The 24,921-nt window shown below is 41.8% G+C and overlaps 1 protein-coding gene across 5 annotated transcripts in view; it reads left to right on the top strand.

Moving 5' to 3' along the window:
• trim36 (tripartite motif containing 36) overlaps positions 1-24,921 on the top strand; it is a 122,518-nt gene that overhangs the window by 79,532 nt on the left and 18,065 nt on the right. For 3 of the 5 annotated variants that reach the window (XM_072281074.1, XM_072281071.1, XM_072281070.1), the window contains 2 exons: positions 4,934-4,984; positions 18,951-19,244. In XM_072281074.1, the coding sequence (XP_072137175.1) occupies positions 4,934-4,984; positions 18,951-19,244 (345 nt within the window). The remainder of the gene's footprint in view (positions 1-4,933; positions 4,985-18,950; positions 19,245-24,921) is intronic. The other 2 variants (XM_072281075.1, XM_072281073.1) reach the window with 1 other exon arrangement.

The following is a 24,921-nucleotide window of genomic DNA, read 5'->3' as shown; positions in this document are numbered from 1 at the left end:
TTTATGGACATTTTAGAAACCCTTATTTAGATTAGATGATTAGATTATGAGGACACGCAGTCCTCTTTTATTGTCATTTAGTAATGCATGCATGAAGAAATGATGCAATTTGTCCCTCTGGAATGATATCACAGAAACACAAGACAAACCAAGACTAAAAAAACTGACTGAAACCACATAATTATAACATTTAGTTACAACAGTGCAAAGCAATACTGTAATTTGATGAAGAATAGACCATGGGCACGGTTTAAAAAAAAAAGTCTCAAAGTCCCTCAAAAGTCCTATCATCTCACGGTTGTAGGGAGAAACTCTCCCTGCCATGAGATTCCAGCGTCGCAAACTTGCCGCTGCAGCATCCTGGAAGCACCCGACCACAGTCCGACACTGAGCCCGTACGAAAACTTCGAGCCTCCAACCAGCCCTCCGACACCGAGCACCAAGCACCATCTCTGCCGAGTGCTTTGACCCTGGCCCCGGCAATAGACAAAGCCGAGGATTTGGGGCCTTTCCCTTCGGAGATTCTCGATCGCACAGTAGCAGCGGCAGCGAAGCAGGCACTTCAGAAGTTTCTCCAGATGTTCCTCCGTGCTTCTCATGGCTGTCTCTATCAAATCAGGATTGTGCATGGCCCCTATTTAACAAATATGATATCAATTCAGAGTGGCTGCGTGCACTGTGTCGCGCTGCCATCTTCTCCTCTCCTCCTGAAGATGGATGAGAGAAAAATGGTGGGTTATGTAGGAATGAATGTAGATTGATCTTAGGGTAGATGACAAGGTTACAGGGTCATAGAAAACTACAGCACCAAAACAAGCCCTTTGGCCCATTGAGTTGATGTCAAACCATTTAAGCTGCCTACTTCAATCAACGTACACTGGATCATAGGCCTCCGTACCTCTACCATCCATGTACTTATCCAAACTTCTCGTAAACATTGAAAGCAAACTCGTATGCACGACTTGCACTGGTAGCTCATTCCACACTCTCATGACCCTCTGAGTGAAGAAGTTTCCCTTGAACTTTTTACCTTTCACCCTTAACCCTCTAGTTGCAGTCCCACCCAACCTCTGGGGGGAAAAAGCCTGCTTGCATTTATCCTATCTTTACCCCCTCTATCAAATCTCCTCTCAGATCGGCACAACATTGTAGGCTAGAGGGCCTGTACAATACTGTAATGTTTTATTTAGGACCATATTGATTAAGGCTAACAGTGATTGAGATTCCTCTGCCCTCTCAGAGTCTCTTCGGAAAGCCACAGTGGGCCTCAGACCCATTAAGAATTACCCATGAATAATTTACTCCATTTCAATATGATTTGCTGAGCTAATTTGTCAGAATGTTTTGGTTGTGACTGTAAAGGGACATTAGCTATAATTATTTAGTGACAGGGCCCCTACTGGTTCTGTCTATATGGGAATAGGTCTTACACAGGCACCTTCAAACAAGACATCAAATTACAGTAACCTACCCACATCTGGGTCTGGGATAACCTGCTCTTATAGTGCCCACCTGCTTGCCAGTGTACATGCATTTATAGTCGCCTGCTTATGCTGCTGGCTGCCTGGGGCCTGCACATGGGAAGTGGGCATCAGCATAATCAAAGAAGTATTTAGGAGTTGCTACTGCTACACTTTGTAGTTCAGTGAATTCTACTTCGGTGAATCCATTCAAGTGTTTAGTTCCTGTGTATATCACAAGCTCCAGCCGTAACGTAACATGTGAACTGTGTGTGTTTTACCACTTTGATCAATCAATCGATGAGACGGCTTAAGTACAGGATATCCATCTGTCCTTTCCACTCTCTTCTATAGAGTCTCACTTCTGCAACGAGTGGGTGATCAATTTGGGAAGTAAAAACATGGCTTAATGAACACTGCCAAAGAACCTACCAAAGCTGACTCCCAATGTCTGATCCAGTCCAAAGACGCTTTGCCTCAAATGATCCTAAATGATAGCAGCAGTTGGAGTTGGAGCTCAAACTGCCCACAGTCCCTTTCCTCTCTCGACTGAATATGGCTCCATCTCACTCTGTTCAATCCATGTGAGTGGTGAGCCTGACTGCAGATGGGAAGCCAGCTGACACATTTTGGATATTTGCATTTAACTCTACATCTGGCCTTGCCTGATGTCAGAGTGCCATTAGCATCACTGTCGGCTTGGCAGAAAATTGTGTGTCAAAGTGTTTCAGCGTCAGATTGAGAGCAATTCCTCTGCTTTGTACTTTGAACTACAATGTAGTCATGTGGGAGGCCATCACACTAAATGATTTACCAGCAGTGGGTATCACATATACATCAGAGATCAGATTCACTTCATCCATTGATCCAGGTGGAACCTGATCTCCTTCAGTGGTAGCAGATCAGCTCATTAACACAGTATCTGATCCACATTTATTTAATTGGTACTTGATGAGGATAGAAGTTATTTCATTGCTACAATCCAGATAATTTAAGACCCCAGTTGTTTCAAACAACCAACACTGAGTATTTTTACTATGGCATAACTTTATGATCATCAGCCACACATTGCTACATTTAATCAATTAATTTATTTATTGAGATACAACACAGACTAGGCCTTTCAGGCTCTTGGAGCCACACCACCCAGCACTCCCCTGATTTAATTGGGGGACAACTTAAAATGACCAATTAACCTACCAACCAGTACGTATTTGGATTGTGAGCAGAAATCGAAGCATCTGGAGGAAACCCACACGGTCACAGGGAGAACATACAAACTCCTTACAGCGGCGAGGATTGAACCCGAGTCGCTTGTACTGTAAAGTGGAGTGCCATCCGCTATGCTAGCATGGAACCCACCGATCTCCCTCCCGGCACTTATCCTTGTAAGCAGAACAAGTGCTACACATGCCCTTACACTCACCACCATTCAGAGCCCCAGACAGTCCTTCCAGGTGAGGCGACACTTCACCTGTGAGTCAGCTGGGGTGATATACTGCGTCCGGTGCTCCCGATGTGGCCTTTTATATATTGGCGAGACCCGACGCAGACTGGGAGACCGCTTTGCTGAACACTTACGCTCTGTCTGCCAGAGAAGGCAGGATCTCCCAGTGGCCACACATTTTAATTCCCTGTCCCATTCCCATTCTGATATGTCTCTCCACAGCCTCCTCTACTGTCAAGATGAAGCCACACTCAGGTTGGAGGAACAACATCTTATATTCCATCTGGGTAGCCTTCAACCTGATGGCATGAACATTGACTTCTCTAACTTCTGCTAATGCCCCACCTCCCCCTCTTACCCCATCCGTTATTTATTTATGTGTACACATTCTTTTTCTCTCTCTCCTTTTTCTCCCTCTGTCCCTCTCACTATACCCCTTGCCCATCCTCTGGGCTGTTCCCCCTTTTCTTTCTCCCTAGGCCTCCTGTTCCATGATCCTCTCGTATCCCTTTTGCCTATCAACTGTCCAGATCTTGGCTCCATTCCCCCCCCCCCCCTCCTGTCTTCTATCATTTTGGATCTCCCCCTCCCCCTCCCACTTTAAAAGCTCTTACTAGCTCTTCTTTCAGTTAGTCCTGAGGAAGGGTCTCGGCCTGAAACGTCAACTGTACCTCTTCCTAGAGATGCTGCCTGGCCTGCTGCATTCACCAGCAATTTTTTTGTGTTGCTTGAAATTTCAGCATCTGCAGATTTCCTCGTGTTAGCATGGAATTATTTCAGATTCAGAACAGAAATCCAATGGAATTGGAAGCTGGCCAGCAATTGTAGAACTACGGTGGTTACTTGGTTGGAAATATCAGCTGGGACAGACCCCAACACATTGACCCTGATCGGGCTCTTCAATGTACTGCACAGGATGAACTTTCCCCAATACTTTCAAGAGATTGGTGTTGATCTCAGTCTTTCCATTGGATTGGAAACAGCAAATAAGACAGATATCCTCTTAGTCGAGCAGTCGATGCAGTTAGTGGGAAAGACAGAACTTTGTACCTAGTGGCAAGTTTCTGATCCTTATTTTATCTTTTATGAGTTCAGATCTTCCCAACATCTTTTAGAGTAGCTCAAGAATTCTTCCTATTAGGGGTATATTTCATTGCAGAGTATACGACTGCAAACTGAACTGCATTTGTCAGAAGATTGTTCATTCTGCTAACTTGTGTTCCAGACTCCAGCAAACCTTTCATTGTCGTCCAATATCTGCTGCTGCCTCTATTTGTCAGCAAACTCTAATGCCATTAACTTTATTCCAATATTTAAGTTGAAAATAGAGGATAATGCATCACGTAACCTTCAATCCACAGGTCAAGATTCCTTTATTAAAGCCCACATTCATTTATCCATCACTTTCCCTTCTGTCTCCTCTTGGTTTCATCTGATGATGAAATCACACAAAAGATTAGAGACAGGAGACTATTGGATAGGAAGCTCTGCCAATTCCCTGGCTCATTGTTTTACTTTCATATGCAATAATCAAATCACAAATCATTTAAATCTATTTGTATTAATTCGCTACTCTGTTTGGCATTCCACACTGCAAGTGAAGACTAAGCCTGAATCATGTGAAATAGAGATTATGAGTGGTAAATAATTCAAGCAAGCCATGTTGGAGTAACAATGTCCAACGTTCATTGTGAATCCTTATTGCCTTGTTAATATGAGGAATTGTGAATGTAGACTTGTCACATCTAATTATAGCCTCCCAGCAGTGGTAATGATAGAGTGTCACCACCAGACAGAGAATGGAATTACAGTAGCGAGGCACATTTTGTCAGGAGGGCCACTTTCACATGGAAATCACTTCTGAGGGCCCCTCACACAACGACCTCCTGAAAACTCCTTGCATTGTAATTATGACCGATGACCATGTTTTGTCATTGGACTCCTCGTGGAGTCTAGAGATGAAACGCTAATGTCCTGCTATTTCCCAGAGGAAATCTCTGTACTGAACCTGTGTTATTTATGATAGACCTTCCACAGGCTCAAAGACTCATCTCACCGGGTGGCTGGTTGGCTTCAGGTAATTGCAGCTTTTCCTTTTGAAGTAATTGAGAATTTAAGTGTTTTCTAGATTTTTATAATTATTTATTTGAGTGCATTATTGAGTTTATTGTTTAAGTTTTTAAATATTTTGATTAATTTTGAATGTATTTGATTCATTTTTTCAGTATTTGTGAATGACAGATGTTCAGGGGATTTCAAAACTTTGACAGCTGGTAAACCAGAGGTTGTAGTTGAGCCAACTATTGAAGTATTCCAGGACACTAAATCTCGGTCAAAATAATAGGATTTTCAATGAAGAGTCATACCATTTCAGTCAAAAATTTTATCAAGTTCTTCATTGACATCTTCCCATCTACCTACTTGGTTCACGCCTCACCCTGTGCACGTAGTTGGCTTTGATGTTTGGTCTGAAGTCGCCTCTGCAGGGCTCACAGTGTAGTCTCAACCAGACCAGTTTTTCATTCTTCATTGGAAGTAAATGCCACAAATAATATAAATGCATGCACTACAAATAATATCACATCACATTATGAAAGCTACCAGTATTATAATGTACCACAAAGTAGTGTATAATTATATTACCTTTCCTCTCTAGATTTACCTTACACTGTGAATATACCAAAAAAAAACTGCAGACACTGGAAATCTGAAACAAAAATAGAAATTACTGGAAATACTTAGTTGGCCAGGTTGCAGCTGTGAGAAGAGAAATTAATATGCCAGGTCAAAGACCTTAATCAGAACTGGCAGTCAAAAGAAACTTGATCTTCATGGAGGATGGGGCAGAAAAGTGTAAAACCAGTCTGACCATGGTGATCAGCTGTAAACCAGGTTATCCTGTCAGTAAGTGAATGGAAACAGTTTAAGGGTAACATCACAGAGATAGAAATACCATCAATAATAATAATGACCTTGGAATTCAGTCATTGTTCCCTTCAAGTGGCAGTGTGGGGTGATAGAGCAGTGTAGAAGGCAATAGTGAGGACCAAGAAGGTATGGGCAAGAGAGGCACAGGAGCCCTTAGAGAACTGCTTTGAGTCGGTGGACTGGACCAAATTCAGGGATTCATCTTCACGCCACAGTTGTCACTGACTTCACTAAAACCTGTGTGAATGAGTGTGTGCCTACAAGAATATACTGTACGTATCCAAATCAAATGCCGTGGATGAACCAGGAGATTCGTAGACTGCTGAGGGCTAGATCTGTGACATTCAAGTCTGGTGATCCAGGTCGATACAAAAAGGCCATGTGCAATTTACAGAAGAGTAAGAGAACAATTCTGAATGAGATTGCAGGCGGAATCGTGTGCGTGTCAACTCTGGCAGGGTTTGCAAGCCATTACTTCCAACAAAGCGAAACCTAACATCATGAATGGCTGTGGAGCTTCACTCCCAGATAAACTCAATGCGTTTTATGCTCGCTTTGAAAGGGAGAGTAAATCTACAGCTTTGAGGATCCCTGCAGCAGCCAGCGAGCCAGTAATGTCTGTCTCGGAGGCCATCATCAGATCACCTTTCATGAGGGTGAACTTTTACAAGGTGACAAGTGCCCGATGGGGTGCTTGGTTGGGATCTGAAAACCTGCCAGTGAACTGGTGGGTGTGTTCAAAGCCATTTTCAATCTCTCACTATTACAGTCAGAAGTTCCCACCTGCTTCAAGAGGACAATAATCATACCTGTGCCCAGGAAGAGAAGGCTGAGCTGCCTTAATGACTGTCGTCCAGTAGCACGCACATGCACATCTATGGCGATGAAGTGCTTTGAGAGGTTGGTCATGGCCAGAATCAACTCCTGCCTCAGCAAGGACCTGGACCCACTGTAATTCGCTTATTGCCATTTTAAATTTAACATACAAAAAAGAAAGACCCCGTACACCACAATAGGTCTACCGCGGATATAATCTCAGTGGCTCTTCACGCAGCCTAGGGTCACCTGGACAACACAAATGCCCATGGCAGGATGCTGTTTATTGATCACAGCTCAGTGTTTAACACCATCATTCCTACAGGTCTGATCGAAACCTGGGCCTCTGTACTTCCTCCTGCAACTGGATACTCGACTTCCTCCCTGGAAGACCACAGTCTGAGCACATCGGATATAACACCTCCACCTTGCTGTTAATCAACACTGGTACACCTCAGGGATGTGTGCTTAGCCCACTGCTCTACTCTCTCCACACCCACGTGCTGTGTGGCTAGGCACAGCACAAATGCCATCTATAAATTAGCTGACATCACAACTATTGGCAGGACTTCAAATGATGACGAGAAGGTGTACAGGAGTCAGATATACCAGTTAGTTGAGTGGTGTCACAGCAACAGCCTCGCACTCAACATCAACAAGACCAAAAAATTGATTGTGGACTTCAGGAAAGGTAAGACAAGGGCACAGACCAGTCCTCATGGAGGGATCTGAGGTGGGAAGAGTGAGCAGTTTCAAGTTCCTGGGTGCCAACATCTTGGATGATCTATTCTGGGCCCAGCATATCGATGCAGCTACAAAAGAGGCGTGACAGTGGCTGTATTTCACTTGAGGAGATTTGGTATGTCACCAAAGACGCTGGCAAATTTCTACACAGGTACCGTGAAGAGCATTCTAAATGGCCACCTCACCATCTGGTTAGGAGTGGGAGGGGACACTGCACAGGATTGAAATAAGCTGCAGAAAGTTGTAAACTCAGTCAGCTCCATCTTGGGCACGAGCCACCCTGGCATCTAGGTCATTCTTCAAGAAGCAACACCTCATTAAGGGCCCCCATCACCGAGGGCATGCCCTCGGAGAAGAGGAGAAGATGGTGGCGCAATGCAGCTTGTGCAGCCACTCCTGTGAATGATATCTGTAATCTGTCAAGTAGGGTGCCGTGCACAATCCTGATTTGATGGAGACAGACGTGAGAGAACAGAGGAACATCTGGAGAAACTTCTGAAATGCCTTTTTCGCTGCCGCTGTTACTGTGTGATCCAGAATCTCCGGAGGGGAAGGCCCCAAGTCCTTGGCTTTGCTTGTTGCTCGGCGGCCGGGATGGGATCGAGGCGCTCAGCAGAGATGGTGCTCGGTGTCGAAGGGCTGACCAGGGGCTCGAAGTTTTTGGATGGACTCAGAGTTGGCTGTGGTCGGGTGCTTCCAATGCATCGACAGTTGTCGGCGCCTGGAGGTTTATGGCAGGGAGAGTTTCTCCTTCTGCCTACTATCGGGGACTATCGGGAGTCGATCGAAACTTTGAGACTTTTTTTTACTGTGCCCATGGTCTGCTCTTTATCAAATTATGGTATTGCTTTGCACTGCTGTAACTATATGTTATAATTATGTGGTCTTGTCAGTGTTAGTCTTTGGTTTGTCCTTTTTTTTGTTATATCACTCTGGAGGAACATTGTATCATTTCTTAATGCATGTATGCTTTCTAAATGACAATAAATGAGGACTGAGTGTCCTCATAATCTAATCTAATCTTCTCATTGCTACCATCAGGAAGGAGGTACAGGAGCCTAAAGGCATACACTCAGTAATTCAGGAATGGACTTTGAACACATGAACACTACCTCTCCACTTTCTTGCGCTACTTACTTAATTTAACTTATTTACTTGCTGTAATTCACTTTTTTTTATTACTCTGTATTGCAAAATACTGCTGCTGCATAACAACAAACTTCACAACATATGCTGGTGATATTAAACCTGATTCTGAATTGCATGCTCTCTTTTGTTAGTTCTGACAAGAATGCAAGTGTTTTGTTGCAAGCTGCACTTGAGTACTGTGCAGACATTTGGCTGCCCCTCTGTAGGGAGGTGATTTAAAGGAGATATGAAGGGGAAGTTTTTCACACATAACTGGTTAAATTTTGGAATGTGCTAACAGTGGAGGCAATGGAATCGGAGTCAATTATGACATTTAATAGATATTTAGACAGACAAAGCATAGAAGGAGGCAGAACCAATGTGGCCAAATGGGATTTGTGTAGATGGGCGAAAAGGTTTGCCTAGAAACTATGGATGGCAGGGCCTGTTTCTGTGTTGCACAACTAATGATTGGATGCTCAACCTTTAAATGTGTGGTGATATATTTGTTAGAAGGGATTTGAGGCTGATTTAATATCACTGATGTATTGCAAAATTTATTGTTTTGTAGCAGCAGTACAGTGCAATGCATAAAAATACTGTAAATTACAATAAGATATTTAAAAAAATTAAATCAAGTAGTTCATAAAGAGAGAAAAGATATTGAGGTCATGTTCACGGGTTGGTTCATTGTCCATTCAGAAATCTGATGGCGGAGGAGAAGAAGATAGCCTCATAATTACTCATTCTCTGCAGATAACAAATCAGCAGGCAACAACTACTGGGTGATTAATTTTTTTGCAGGAAGGTTTACTGGGACAATCTCACCGACTCGTGCCTTGATTTATTGAACTTTTATTTCCATGGGCAATTGGAATACAGAAGATTGTGGAGAATGCAGAAACATGCGTAGGTTATAAGACCATAAGACATAGGAGTGGAATTAGGCCATCTGGCCCATCGAATCTGCTCCGCCATTCAATCATGGCTGGTCCTTTTGTCTATCTCCTCCTCAACCCCAGTTCTGGGCCATCCCCCCCCCCCATAACCTTTGATGCCATGTCCAATCAAGAACATAGCAATCTCTGCCTTAAAAACACCCAACAACCTGGTCTCCACAGCTGCATGTGGCAACAAATTCACCACCCTTTGGCTAAAGAAATTTCTCTGCATCTCTGTTTTAAAAGGGCACCCCTCTGTCCTGACGTTGTGCCCTCTTGTCCTAGATTCTCTCACCATGGGAAACATCCTTTCCACATCTACTCTGTCGAGGCTTTCAACAATTGGAAGGTTTCAATGAGATCCCCCTTCATCCTTCTGAATTCCGGCGAGTACAAACCCAGAGCCATCAAATGTTCTTCGTATGATAACCCTTTCGTTCCTGGAATCATCCTTGTGAACCTCCTCTGGACCATCTCCAATGCCAGCACATCTTTTCTAAGATGAGGGGTCCGAAACTGTTCACAATACTCAAAATATGGCCTCCCCAGTGCCTTACAAAGCCTCAGCATCATATCCTTGCTCTTGTATTCTAGACCTCTTGGAATGCATGCTGACATGACGTTTGCCTTCCTCACCACCAAATTTTCACCCTGTTTAGAAAATAGTCCGCACATTTATTTCTACTACCAAAGAGCATGAGCATGCATTTTCCAACATTGTATTTTATTTGACACATTCTTGCCCATTCTCCTAATCTGTGTAAGTCCTTCTGCATTCTATTTGTTTCCTCAACACTACCTGCCCTTCCACCAATCTTTGTATCATCTGCAAATTTGGCAACAAAGCCATCTATTCCATCATCGAAATCATTTATATACAGCATAAAAAGAAGTGGTCCCAACATCAACCCCTGCAGAATACCACTAGTCATCGGCAGCCAACCAGAAAAGGATCCTTTTATTCCCACTGGTTGCCTCCTACCAATCAGTCAATGGTCTAACCATGTTAGTAACTTCCCAGTAATACCATGGGCTCTTAACTTGGCAAGCAGCCTCATGTGTGGCACCTTGTCAAAGGCCTTCTGAAAGTCTACATATACAACATCCATTGCATCCCTTTTATCTATTCTACTTGTAATTTCTTCAAAGAATTCCGACAGATTTGTCAGGCAGGATTTTCCCTGAAGGAAGCTATGTTGACTTTGTACTATTTTGTCCTGTGTCTCCAAGTACACCATCACCTCATCCTTAACAATTGACTCTAACATCATCCCAACCATTGAGGTCAGGCTAACAGGTCTATAATTTCCTTTCTGCTGCCTTCCTCCCTTCTTAAAGAGTGAAATTCCAGTCCTCTGGCACCATGCCAGAGTCCAATGATTTTTGAAAGATCATTTCTAATGCCACCACAATCTCTAACACTACCTCACTCAGAACCCTAGGGTGCAGTTCATCTGGTCCGGGTGACTTGCGTACCCTTAGGTCTTTCAGCTTTTAGAGCACCTTCTCTCTTGTAACAGAGACTGTACCCACTTCTCTTCCCTCACACTACAACATCAGGCACACTGCTAGTGTCTTCCACAGTGAAGACTGATGCAAAATACCCATTTAATTCAGCAGCCATTGCCTTGTCCCCTGTTATTATTTCTCCTGCCTCATTTTCTAGTGGTCCTATATCCACTCTCATTTCTCTTTTATTTCTAACATACTTGAAAAATCTTTTACTATCCACTTTGATATTATTTGCTAGCTTGCTTTCATATTTCATCTTTTCCCTTCTAATGATTGTTTTAGTTGCTCTCTGTAGGTTTTTAAAAACTTCCCAATCCTCTATCTTCCCACTAATTTTTGCTTTGTTGTATTCCCCTTTCTTTTGCTTTTACCATAGCTTTGACTTCCTTTGTCAGCTACAGTTGTACTATTTTACCATTTGAGCATTTCTTCATTTTTGGAATACACATGTCCTGCACCTTCCTCATTTTTCCCAGAAACGCTCACCATTGCTGCTCTGCTGACATCCCTGCCAGCAGCTCCTTCCAATTTACTTTGGCCACTTCTTCTCTCATACCACTGTAATTTCCCTTACTCCACTGCAATACCGCTACATCAGACTTTACTTCCTCCCTATCAGATTTCAAGTTGAACACAATCATATTGTGATCACAGGTTCCTAAGGGTTCTTTTACCTTAAGCTCCCTAATCGCCTCCAGTTCATTATGTAGCACCCAATCCAGTATAGCTGATCCCCTAGTAGGCTCAATGACAAGCTGCACTAAAAAGCTATCTCTCAGGCATTCAACCAACTCACTTTCTTGAGATCCATTGCCAACCTGATTTTCCCAATCAATCTGCATGTTATACTCTCCCATGACTACCATAACATTGCCCTTTTGACATGCCTTTTCTATTTCCTGTTGTAACCTGTGGTCCACCTCCCAGCCACTGTTGGGAGGCCTGTATACAACTGACATCAATGTCCTTTTACCCTTGCAGTTTCTTAACTCAACCCACAAAGATTCAATGTCTTCTGATCCTATGTCACATCTTTCCACTGATTTGATGCCATTCTTTGCCAGTGGAGCCACACCATCCCCTCTGCCTACCTTCCTATCCCTCCAACATAATGTGTAACCTTGGACATTCAGCTCCCAACTACAACCATCCTTCATCTACGAGTCAGTGATAGCCACAAGATCGTACCTGGCAATCTGTAATATTACAACAAGATCATGCACCTTATTTCTTATACCACGCACATTTAGATACAACACCTTGAGTACTGTATTTGCTGTCCTTTCTGGCCTTGAGCTGGGTCTTTATGTCCTTGAGTTGGTCTTGTCTGTGTCTCCATGTGAACTAATTACTTTACAGGTCATTCAGTTTGCAGTTGGTTTTAAAATTTTCTTTATCAAGCTCTGTTCTTTCTCTTGGCATGCAGGGATAGAAAATTTGGTCCATTTTACAGGTGAAGGCTGCTCTGGAGTTTAGGCAGACACTTCCTTGATGCTGGCTTGCTTTGAGTTAAATCCAATCTTGCTGGCTGCAGGCTCACTTAAAACGATCTGTGTTTGCTACCAGTGGAATAAATATTACCATGTTATTTCTATTGAAATCACTGAAGACTCTAGCAGTCTGTGGGTAGCTTAATAGCCAGCTTCACTTGCTTGTAATGGATCAATAACTGTGTTAAGGGTGATGATAAATGGGGCTTTTAGTCCAGTGTTGGTCTCTGTAGAAATAGGTGCTGCTAATGCAGGATGTTACTCAGCTGAATTTGTGCCTCTGCTGTTGGAATTCACAAATAGAAAGGTTCTCATGTAACACACTATTGATCGGGGAAAAAAATTATTAATGCCCTGGGATCATTCTTTTAAGATAACCTTAAACTTCGATGGTAGTTTCCAAGTTTCTCATTTTATTTGTTCGATTTGTAGTGATATCCTTACTGTAGTAAAATCAAATCTCGGAGGTCAAGTACTTCACATGACTGATTTGTTGCCAAGCTGCTCGTGTGGATCCGCTCCAGTTTGCCTTCTGTCACAACTGGTCAACAGCAGATGCCATTTCATTGGCTCTTTACTCAACCCTGGAACATCTGGACAGGGAAGATGCATGCATCAGGATGCTCTTTATAGACTAAAGCTCAGCATTCAATACTACTAACATCTCAAAACTAATCAATAAGCTTCAAGACCTAGGCCTTAATACCTTCTTGTGCAACTGGATCCTCGACTTCCCCAGTCAGTTCGGATTGGAAACAACATCTCCTCCACGAGGTTCCGTGCTTAGCCCCCTGCTCTACTCACTTTATACTCATGACTATGAGGCTAAGCACAGCTCCAATGCCATATTTAAGTTTGCTGATGACACCACTGTCGTTGGCTGAATCAAAGGTGGTGACAAATCAGCATATAGGAGGGAGAATGAAAATCTGGCTGAGTGGTGCCATTACAACAACCTCTTACTCAATGTCAGCAATACCAAGAAGCTGATTATTGACTACAGGAGGAGGAAACTAGAGGACCATGAGTCAGTCCTCACTGGGGAATCAGAAGTGGAGAGTTCCTCAGTGTTAACATTTCAGAGGATCTGTCCTGATTCACGCACGTAAGGGTCATTACAAGGAAAGCACAGCAGCACCTCTGCTTTCTTAGAAGGTTGTGAAGATTTGGCATGTCATCTAAAACTTCAAAAACCCTCTATAGATGGGTGGTGGAGAGTATACTGACTGGTTGCATCACAGCCTGGTATGTAGACACCAATGCCCTTGAATGGAAAATCCTACGAAAAGTAGTGTACACAACCTAGTCTATCATGAGTAAAGCTTACTTTGGTATTGAGCACATTTACATGGAGTGCTAATGCAGGAAAACGGCATCCATCATCAAGGACCCCCACCATCCTGGCTATGCTCTCTACTTGCTGCTGCCATCAAAAAGGAGCTCAAGATCCACACCACCAGGTTCAGAAACAGTTATTGCCCCTCAACTTTCAGCCTCCAACCAGAGGGGATGACTTCACTCATCTTCACTCACCGCATCTCTGAACTGTTCCCATAACCTCTGGACTCACTTTCAAAGACTCTTCATCTCATGTCCTTGATATTTATTGCTTATTTGTTTTTTTTATTCTTTTTCTTTTTTTACGTGGACAGTTTGTTGTCATTTGCACATTGGTTGTTTGTCTTTGTGTGCAATTTTTCACTGATTCTATTGAGTTTCTTTGTATTTACTGTGATTGCCTGCAAGAACATTAATCTAAGAGTTGTATATGGTGACACATATGTACTTCGATAATAAATTTACTTTGAACTTTGCATAGTTAGAATATGATGTGAAATGTTAGCTTATGAACTGTTGCTGTCTGGCTAATATTTAGTCCTTAAGCCAAGGGTCATAAACTGAAACGCTGTGAATTTCAACTCAAATAGAGAACACTCTGGGGTATCTGTGGAGGGAGAAAGAGAATTGATGCTCCTGACCTAATGACTTGTTTAGTATTTTCTGTTTTTTGTTTTTTTTATTGAGACCCCCAGCATGCTCTGTATTTTGTTTTGGTATCACTAAAGTGGTTTATCTGATCATTATCTCCTGCTCTTGATTGGAGATTATTGTGTGTAAATTGTCTGTTATTTTACCAAAATTACAGCCGAGTCTATTGAACTATCACAGGGACTTAACTCCAGCTGCTATAATAAGCAAGTGTAGCAGAGGTGATGGCTTAGACTGTTTTTGCTTTTTCTGAGACAAGGGTGGTTAGGAATTCCTCAGCTCTTATTTGCATGTTTTGGTAGTGTCCTGGGCAAGTATTCCACTCATTCAAAAGGATCCACAAGGGTCCAAAACATAAACAGCATGTTGGCTGGAGAGTTATACGTGTTGCAGCCATTGTATCCAGGTTTGCACGCATCCTGGTTAGTGAGCTGTGTCTCTGTAATCACACACTGTGTTGAGGAAGAAGGATGGGGTGGGGAAGGTTGCAGACGGGGTTTCATTGAGACCATTGGAGAGGTGGGGGAAGAACAGGGGCGACTGGGTGGAAGCAGAAGTAGGTGGTGATCACATAACACATAATGCATGTGTGTGGTGGTGGGAGGAGATCTCGGGTGGGTTGGGAAGGGGACCAGCAAGTGAAAGCGCGAGATGACCGGGCAAGAGATATCAGGCTTTCAAGGAAATAATGGTTGGGGGGTGGGGGATTAAGGGATCAGTAAAATGACTGCTGGATTGGAAAAGAAATGATATGAAAGAGGAAAAGAGATTACACAAAGTTTGATGGTATTGTAGATAGTACAGGAGGCTGTAGGTTGGAACGGGATATTGATAGAATCAGAATCAGGTTTATTATCACCGGTATGTGACGTGAAATTTGTTAACTTAGCAGCAATACATAATCTAGCAGAGAAAAATAATAATAAATAAAAAATAATAATTAAACAAGTAAATCAATTACGTATATTGAATAGATTTAAAAAATGTGGAAAAAAAACAGAAATACTGTATATTAAAAAAAAGTCTGAAGATTCAATGTCCATTTAGGAATCGGATGGCGGAGGGGAAGAAGCTGTTCCTGAATTGCTGAGTGTGTGCCTTCAGGTTTCTGTACCTCCTGCCTGATGGTAACAGTGAGAAAAGGGCATGCTCTGGGTGCTGGAGGTCCTAAATAAAGTATGCTACCATTCTGAGACACCACTCCCTAAAGATGTCCTGGGCGCAGAGGTGGCCTGAGAAGAGGTAGATGGAGTTCAACCAGAAAAAGTGTGAAGTGTGAACTTTGGAAGGTCTAATTTGAAGGCAGAGTACAGGATTAATGGCAAGATTCTTAGCAGTGTGGAGAAACAGAGGGATCTTGGGGTTCATGTCCATAGATCCCTCAGAGTTACTGTACAAGCTGCTAGTGTTGTTAAGAAGGTGTATGGTGTGTTGACTTTCATTAGTTGGAGGATTGAGTTCAAGAGCCGTGAAGTAATATTGCAGCTCTATAAAATTCTGCTTAGACCACACTTGGAATATTGTGTTTATGTCAGGTCACCTCGTTATAGGAAGGGCATGGAAGCTTTAGAGAGGGTTCAGAGGTAGCTTACCAGGATGCTTCCTGGATTGGAGAGGATATCTTATGAAAATAGGTTGAGTAAGCAAGAGCTTTTCTGTTTTGAGTGAAGGAGGATGAAAGGTGACTTGATAGAGGTGTACCAGATGAAAAGAGGCATGGTTAGAGTGGACAACCATAGACTTTTCCCCAGGATGAAATTAATACGAGGGGGCATAATTTTGTGATTTGAAGAAAGTATGTGGGGGATGTCAGAGTTGAGCTATTTCTGGAGAGTGGTGGGTGTGTGGAGCATCCTGCTTGGGGTGGTGGTGCAAGCAGATCCATTAGGGACATTTATTTCATAATTTATCGGCATAATTTACATATTACTATTTAACTATTTATGGTTCTATTACTATTTATTATTTATGGTGCAACTGTAATGAAAACTAATTTCCCCCGGGATCAATAAAGTATGACTATGACTAAGAAACTCTTGATAGGCACGTAGATGAAAGAAAAATGGAGAGCTATTGGGGAGGGAAGGGTTAGATTGACATTAGAGTAGGTTAAAAGGTGCTGTTGTGTTCTCTGTTCTAAGAGATGATTGTTGATGTCAAGACAGGTAACAATGTGGTAAAGCCAGCTGATACTGGATAATGAAGACTGATATAAATAACAGTGGGAAGGAGTGCTGGATTCCATGGCACACAGAGAAGGCTCCTTTAAGTAAGGATGTTGCCCTAGTAACCATTCAAGGGTAGACTTGCTCCTGGTATTGAATGTTGTTGATTTTTCTCTAAAGTTCCTGACTTTGTGGTCAGCAGGGAGATGACCATCATTTTCAACACTGCTTTAAGCCTGATTACCCAGCCTGTGGTGTGTAAGTGGCACTTGTCCATTGTACTGATACCTGTCACAGCGTTTCTGCAACATATCGGAGCAATGTCCCTACAATGGATCTGCACCCTATTTAAACTCAGTGGCCATGCCACCATTGTAGTGTTTGGATTAATACTTACCACTTGTGATTCTTAATCTTAGTTTTGACTGGTTCAGTATACACACGCTGGTGAGGATGACCCATCTTTACCGATCAGTGGTATAAACAATACCAACACAATGTGTGTAAAGTGAATGAATGGGTCTGCTCCTGCTACTATCATTCAGCAGATACGCATCTTCTTCATCAGGTGGTTATTAGACACAAGGCTTTTTCATTTAACCAAACCCATCAGAATCCATTCTACAGGAAATTCTGTGTAAACCACGAATCACAGTCAGCATCAAAGCTTTCTGTGTCAGAATCAATTATTACCGCGCCATTTAGTAAATGTGCCTACTGAAATGTTGGCATAGAGTAAAGGAAGCTCTTTGTGTTCCACTTGTTAACCTTGAGCACTAATTTATCTTCTGAAACTAGTTACATTTGCTCTGTCTGATGAATACTGATGTGCTTTCCTGAGCTCCGGTCTTTTTAATTGAATTTGTTTTTATCTTATTTATGCAATCCAGATTTTAAATCTCGCCATTTTACAAATTGCTTTTCCAATTTAATATTGATGAAACCAATAGAACTGAATGCTATGCAGCTTTAGATTGAAGTGTTCCAAAACATTTTAATTATCTTTAAGCATTCACGGAATTGCGTTGTACATGCTGGTCTCAGAAAATGTCTCATTTAATGCAATTGCTAAGAAAAAATATATTGATTTTCAGAAACTAAATATAATTACAGATCACATATACTTATGTATTATGTGTGTGTGTAAACTGTATATAAACTTCAATATATAAAGTGGCCACTGAGTGTATGTTCATGGTCTACTGCTGCCTTAGCCCATCCACTTCAAGATTCGACATGTTTATAAAAATTGCATTGGCAGTAGCCAAGAAGGCTATAGCAGTTACTTGGAAATCGGATTCGTATTTAAGTATAAATCGTTGGAATAATGAAATTTCTAGTTGTATTCCACTGGAAAAAATTACTTATAATTTAAGAGATAAATATGATACATTTTTGAATATCAGGCGCCCTTATTTACAAAAGATAGGATGGCATATTTAGTTGCTCCGATGATAAAGATGTTGGTCCCTTGGGGAGAGTAATAAATAAATATATTAAATTTATTTTGAATCCCATGGAGCATGTGGAACCCTTCCACTATCCAGGCAGTTCTTCTTTCTTTCTTCTTTTTTTTTCAGGTAGGGGTATATATCAGGGGGAAGGGTTAAGGGGAGGGGGGAAGGGTAGATATTATCATTCTATGTAATCACTTCGAAAACTCAATAAAAATTATATTAGAAAAAAGATTTGACACATTGTGCATTCAGAGATGCTCTGCTGCACACCACCGTTGTATTGTGGTTGTTTGAGTTATTGTCTCCTTCCTGTCAGCTTGAACCAGTCTGGCCACTCTCCTCTGACCTCTCTCATTAGCAAGATGTTTTCGCCCACAGAACTGCCATTCACTGAATATTTTAAAAAATTTTCTCATCATTCTCTATAAACTCTAGAGACTGTTGTGTGTGAAAATCTCAGGAGATCAGCAGTTTCTGAGATACTCAAACCACCCTGTCTGGCACCAACAATCATTCCGCTGTCAAAGGCACTTGGATCACACTTCTCCCCCATTCTGATAATCTGGTCTGAACAGCAACTGAACCTGCTGACTAGGCCTGCATGCACTTACGCATTGAGTGGCTGCTATGTGTTGGCTGATTAGAGATTTGCATTAAGAAGCAGGTGTACAAGTATACCTAATAAAGTAGCCACTGAGTGTATAATATCTACTAAACTTTTTGAGATGTGGGTTTGCCATCAAGGACAACTTTTATAGCCCTTCCCTAATTGCCCTTTATTTCATGGAGATGCTGTTGCAGGAGCAGGAGTGGGTCACTGTGATGTGGTGTAGGGAACAATCTGTGGAATAACGAAAATGCCTTGCCTTTCAGTTCCAGAGGCACCAGTTATTGATCAGAAGCAAAGTCGACTGTACGATGAAGGAATCATCTGTTGGCAGCAGCCCAGCGGAACCCCTCGTGCAGACCACTATAAACTGGAATACAGGAAAATTGATCAAGATGGAGACTGTGTCTGGCAGTCCACCGAGGATGTGAGTGAAACAAGTAAAGTCGTCTCCAACCTCGACACCAACAGCAGTTACGTCTTCAGAGTGAAAGGGTGTAAGAATTTGAATTACAGTGACTGCAGCAAGGAAGTAGTTTTCTGTACACCACCTGCTCCGGGTAAGTCCTGTGGGAGAAGGAGGGTTATAATTATTGTAAGTAACCATACAAGAGGTTCTGCAGCTGCTGGAAATCCAGAGTAACATACACAAAATGTTGGAGGAAATTAGCAGGTCAGGCAGCATCTATGGAAAGGAATAAACAGACACCATTTCAGGCCTACATCAGGACTCCTATTATTGTTACTGTATTAGGCTACTAAATGACTTATAAAATTAATTTGCTTCCAAATGGCTGACAAACATAGATACATAGAAAACTTACAGCCAATACAGGCCCTTCAGGACACAATGCTGCGCTGAACATGTATTTACTTTAGAAATTACCTAGGGTTACCCATAACCCTCTATTTTTCTGAACTCCATGTACCTTAAAAGACCCTATTGTATCCACCGGCAGCCCATTCCACACACTCACCACTCTGCATAAAAAAACTTACCCCAACATCTCCTCTGTACCTATTTACAAACACCTTAAAACTGCGCCCTCTCCTGCTAGCCATTTCAGCCCTGGGAAAAAGCCTCTGGCTATCCACACGATCAATGCCTCTCAACATCTTATACACCTCTATCAGGTCACCTCTCATCCTCTGCCGCTCCAAGGAGAAAATGCTGAGTTCACTCAACCTATTCTCATAAGACATGCTCCCCAATCCAGGCAACATCCTCGTAAATCTCCTCTGCACCATTTCTATAGTTTCCACGTCCTTCCTGTAGTGAGGTGACCAGAACTGAGCACAGTACTCCAAGTAGAGTCTGACCAGGGTACTATACTTCTGTAACATTACCCCTCAGCTCATAAACTCAATCCCACGTTCAATGAAGTTCAATGCACCATATACCTTCTTAACCACGCAGTCAACCTGAGCAGCAGCTTTGAGTGTCCTATGGACTCAGACCCCAAGATCCCTCTGATCCTCCACACTGCCAAGAGTCTTACCATTAACGCTATATTCTGCCATCATACTTGACCTACCAAAATGAACCACCTCACACTTATCTGGGTTGAACTCCAACTGCCACTTCCCAGCCCAATTTTGCGTCCTATCACGGAATTTTCCAGAAGATTCAGTACATGATAAATTATAACTAGAGGTTTTGGATTTCTTGATATTTTAACCAGGAATTTTATACTTTGAATACAAAATTCTAAACTCTGGATCCAGTTTGAATATTATCAGTGCTCAATACGTGCCTATTTTTAGGTTAGAGGGATGGTTTCTGGAAAAGAATAACAAAGACGTGCCTCTGTGTAAATATCTTTTGGTTGCCTATGAGAAGTTTGAAATTAGAATGAAAAAAGACTTATTTTGAGTCATCCACCAGTTGCCGTGCATACAGAAGCAGCACCATGTTGTCACTATAGGAGCCTGGAAGCTAGCGGAGGCCTCTGAGTCAGCTGGTGAGCCATGGCCTCCATCAGTGGAGGTGGAAACTAGAATCAGCAAACATCTAGAGGGATGTCTGTTCTGGTACGGAGTGAGCACTGGTTCAGTGGGCGTCCCTGTCTCTGAGTCAGATGGGTGGAAATAGATCCTAACTCTCACAATCCTGGAGAGTGGTGCTTGTTTTGAATACAGCAACGATATTCCATTGGTGTAGGAGTGCCTTCTTTCCCATGGCACACATTTACACATAACAATAAGTTTACACTAATAAGATGAGAGGGCTCTCGGATGTACTTAATATTAGCATCATATTACATTAGTGATTAATTACATTTATTAGGACAGTTGGCTCATTTTCCCATTGGCATTTGGATATTTGCTGTTGGATAATTGAAGAATTACTGTGCTATCAACATACACACCATAAATACATGCCCGCATTACTAAGGGTTGCACTATAGTCAACCATCCATGTTGCAATTTCCCGTAATGCAAACCCTTGACAAAAAAATGACAATATTTATTGGCTTTTATTTTTGCATGTTGTGTTTATTTAGTTAAATAAATCCCATAACAGTGTATTTTTATTTCATATCGCAAATCTTTGTGTAATGATTTGAAAATTCCTTAAAGACTAGTTTCTGTTACCCAAGCTGTCGTTATGCAGAGGGTACTCTCTGTAGGCATGCTTACCCTTATTCCAAGACTAGTTCAGTTAAGTAAACATGGTAGGCATACACAGGAAGAAATGATTGTTTATGCACAGGATGGATTTCAATCACATACAGTATGTCCAAAATAGTCTGGTTATACATGTAAAATATCTCCATTGTGTGTGCATGCAGGCATTATTTCCTGATGTCTAATCTATTAGTAATAGTCAGCCAAGAGGGCAAAGGATGCAATATTATGGAGCCTATCAGAAATGGTCTTTAGTTGACCTAATAGGAGATACATTGGAGTGACATGCTGTATAATGAGACTCGTTGTAGTCCTTCCCTACATCTGCTCATCTGTCAGTTGTACACGTTTTTCTCCAGATTATCATATGAGAGTAACAGTTTGAACTGTACTTGGTTTAACTTCACCTCACAGTCTGTAGTTAACACTTCACTGTCATTAAAACTTGTTCCTGATGAAAATAGAAGATATATTTAGCCCTGACTCTAAACGGTGATTATTATCTGCTTGTAAATATGATTCATTGAAATTTCATGAAATGTCAGGGGCAATTTATTTCTAATGAATCAGATGTATTGTGATTAAATTAACTTTTGATTTGTGAATTGTTGCCTAAATTTTGAGTCACAGGAGAAATACATTTTCTCCATTGTTATTGGCTAAGTTTATGTTACAGAAATTCAGAACTGATCCCGGTTTTCTGCCTTTCTCTCCATTTTCATACTGTCATCCATTGTTTCAAAAGTTTATTCATTGTTTCGTCTGTAAGAAATCATATCTCTGCAATAATGGGATTTCTTCTGGCCACTTTTGTCACTTTCTTAATGTCAATTCTAAAATTAAAACAAAAATTTGTATTAAATCTTTCTTTTTCTGGCTATCTTTGACATCAGCACCATTGATTCTTTTAACAACAGGTCCTCTTTTCTCTGAGCCAAATAGTCCCATCTTTCGATCGAAGATTTTCTAACCATCTCAGTAACTTTTAATACTGAATGTTCTCAGTAATGCTTGAATGAATCACAATGCTTAGATGAATCACAAAGTTTAATGGGAAGGAAGATTAGTAAGAATGAGATGCTGAATCTTATCTGAGGACCAGAAGTCCGTATCCACTTCTCTGTCCCTGACTTGGAGAGTCAAGTTGAAAAGACTACACACATCCTATACTCCTATCCTATTAGCAACCATTGCAGTAATGGTTGTTCCTTCCAGGTGTTGCCATTCCATTAAAAAAAGAATATACCATAAAGCTAAATTAGTTTTATTGTTGTCACACCAAGGTACAAGAAGTGGCCAAGTGGTTAAGGCGTCGGTCTAGTGATCTGAAGGTCACTAGTTCGAGCCTCAGCTGAGGCAGCATGTTGTGTCCTTGAGCAAGGCACTTAACCACACATTGCCCTGTGACGATACCGGTACCAAGCTGTGTCGACCCTAGTGCCCTTCCCTTGGACAACATCGGTGGCGTGGAGAGGGGAGACTTGCAGCATGGGCAACTGCCGGTCTTCCATACAACCTAGCCCAGAAACCTTCCAAGGTGCAAATCCATGGTCTCACGAGACTGACGGATGTCTATAAGGTAAAATTAAGTGGTTTTTTTTTTTGCATACCTTACAAACAGATAATTTCATTACAGCAGTGTATTGAGGTAGGACAAGGGATAGCAGTAACATAAAATGTAGAATAAAATGTTAAGGTGATAGAGAAAATGCAGAGGCTGCAGACAATAAGGTGCAAGGCCATAAAACTGAGGTCAAGAGTCTATCTTGTGCTAGGGAACCAATCAGTAGTCTCGTAACAGCGGTAAAGTAATCTCAGTCTTAAAACTGAATGTAATGGAGATCCATTCTGTCCCTTCCTGATGCTCACGAATGTTACTTGATGAAATTAGTTGTTGCTGAGACATTGGGACCCTGGGCGACTTTTCCACTTCCTTGATCAAAGTTCATTTGTAGCACTTCAGCCATGCTTGGAGATTCCTGGTTTCTCTCAGTCCATACTGCACTGGTTACTTCCTGCCTCACTTAAGTCCTAAGGGAACACGTGGCCAATACCTCCTTGAAGTCAGTGGTGTTGGGCTGAAGTTTGAGGAGAAATGCTAGCAGATGCATATTGCACATGATGGACTTTGAGGGAAACTGCTGGTTTTTCCATCAGGTTAGCTGCAGTTCCTCCTCCAGCTGCCAGTGCTGGGTGATTTCCATGTATGCTCAAGAAAACCTGTAAAAATCCCAAACCTGTAGATAGTTGTTTGCCAACGTTCCTTTGACCATATTCCTTATGCTTCAGCAGCAGAATGTGAAGTTGTTCCCAAGCAGTTGCTGGTAATCAACTCCCTAGGTTACACTTAGCAAAGGAAGCTCTCCACCATTGAATTCAGTGTAAGGAATGGTTGCAGTGGATAAGGCGCTTTGTCCAATATACACGTTGTCGAATATTATTTAAATGTTCTTATGTTTTACATTCTCTCATTTCAAACATGTGTTTTAATGATTTTATTGTTGATTAATTTTTAGTAGATTGTTTTAAATGTTACACCACCAGAGTATGACAACTCATTCCAGGCTGTTCCCTGCTGACCCGCTAATTACTCCTATTATAATCATTCTAGTCTTTTAAGTCCTAAATGCACTGTGTAATGCTCCGATCTGTATGAATAGGATGCAAGACAAACTTCTCACTCTATCTCAATACATGGCTATAATATTGACAATAAAGTCAGAAACAGTTAAAGCTTTTGAACTTCATTTGTGGCAGAGGTGAGATTGACCAATCTGTCGATGATTTTCCAGCTGTTTTGAGGGTGGTATTGCCATCGCTGGTTAACTGGACTCTGAAAACTTGCACACGTTCCTTGATTACCCTTCATTTACACATGCCGAAGGAAAACAGCCAGGTCCTTGTCACCAAACTGTTCTAAAGTTTGAACAAATGAATCCCATTTTTATACAGAAATTGACTCGTCGAATACTAGTTGCATAATCAGTCACCAATCAAACTACATTGTGGATATTAATAACCAAAATAATCTACACATTAAAGGCTGATAATACTTTAGAATTAATTAAGTAAATGATCAATAGTGTCACCCTAGAATCCTTTGTTTGCATCTTTTTCTTGTCTTGGTATATCAAATAGATCCAGCCCCATGCTGTGCAAAGGGGAACTATGCTCTTTAAAGACTTTTCTTGTTACAAATAGAAACCTACAGCACATTACAGGCCCTTCAGCTCACAATGTTGTGTTGACCACGCAACCTACTCTAGAAACTGCCTAGAATTTCCCTAGCACATAGCCCTCTATTTTTCTAAGCTCCGTGTACCTATCTAAGAGGCTCTTCAAAGACCCTATTGTGTCTGCTTCCACCACTGCCGCCAGCAGTGCATTCCATGCACCCACCACTCTGTGTGAAAAACTTAACCCTTAACATCCCCTCAGTACCTACTTCCAAGCATCTTAAAACTATGCCCCCTCATGTTAGCCATTTCAGCCCTGGGAAAAAGCCTCTGGCTATCCACATGATCAATACCCCTCATTGTTTAGGATGACTGCGCACCATCTATAAACTAGCCTTGCCTGGACATTATCTTAGCCCTTGCCTTGTCACAA

The sequence above is a fragment of the Mobula birostris genome, chromosome 17, assembly GCF_030028105.1.
Source record: "Mobula birostris isolate sMobBir1 chromosome 17, sMobBir1.hap1, whole genome shotgun sequence".
Lineage (NCBI taxonomy): Eukaryota > Metazoa > Chordata > Chondrichthyes > Myliobatiformes > Myliobatidae > Mobula > Mobula birostris.
The sequence above is the reverse complement of the archived record's forward strand: the minus strand, read 5'-3'. Positions and strand labels throughout refer to the sequence as shown.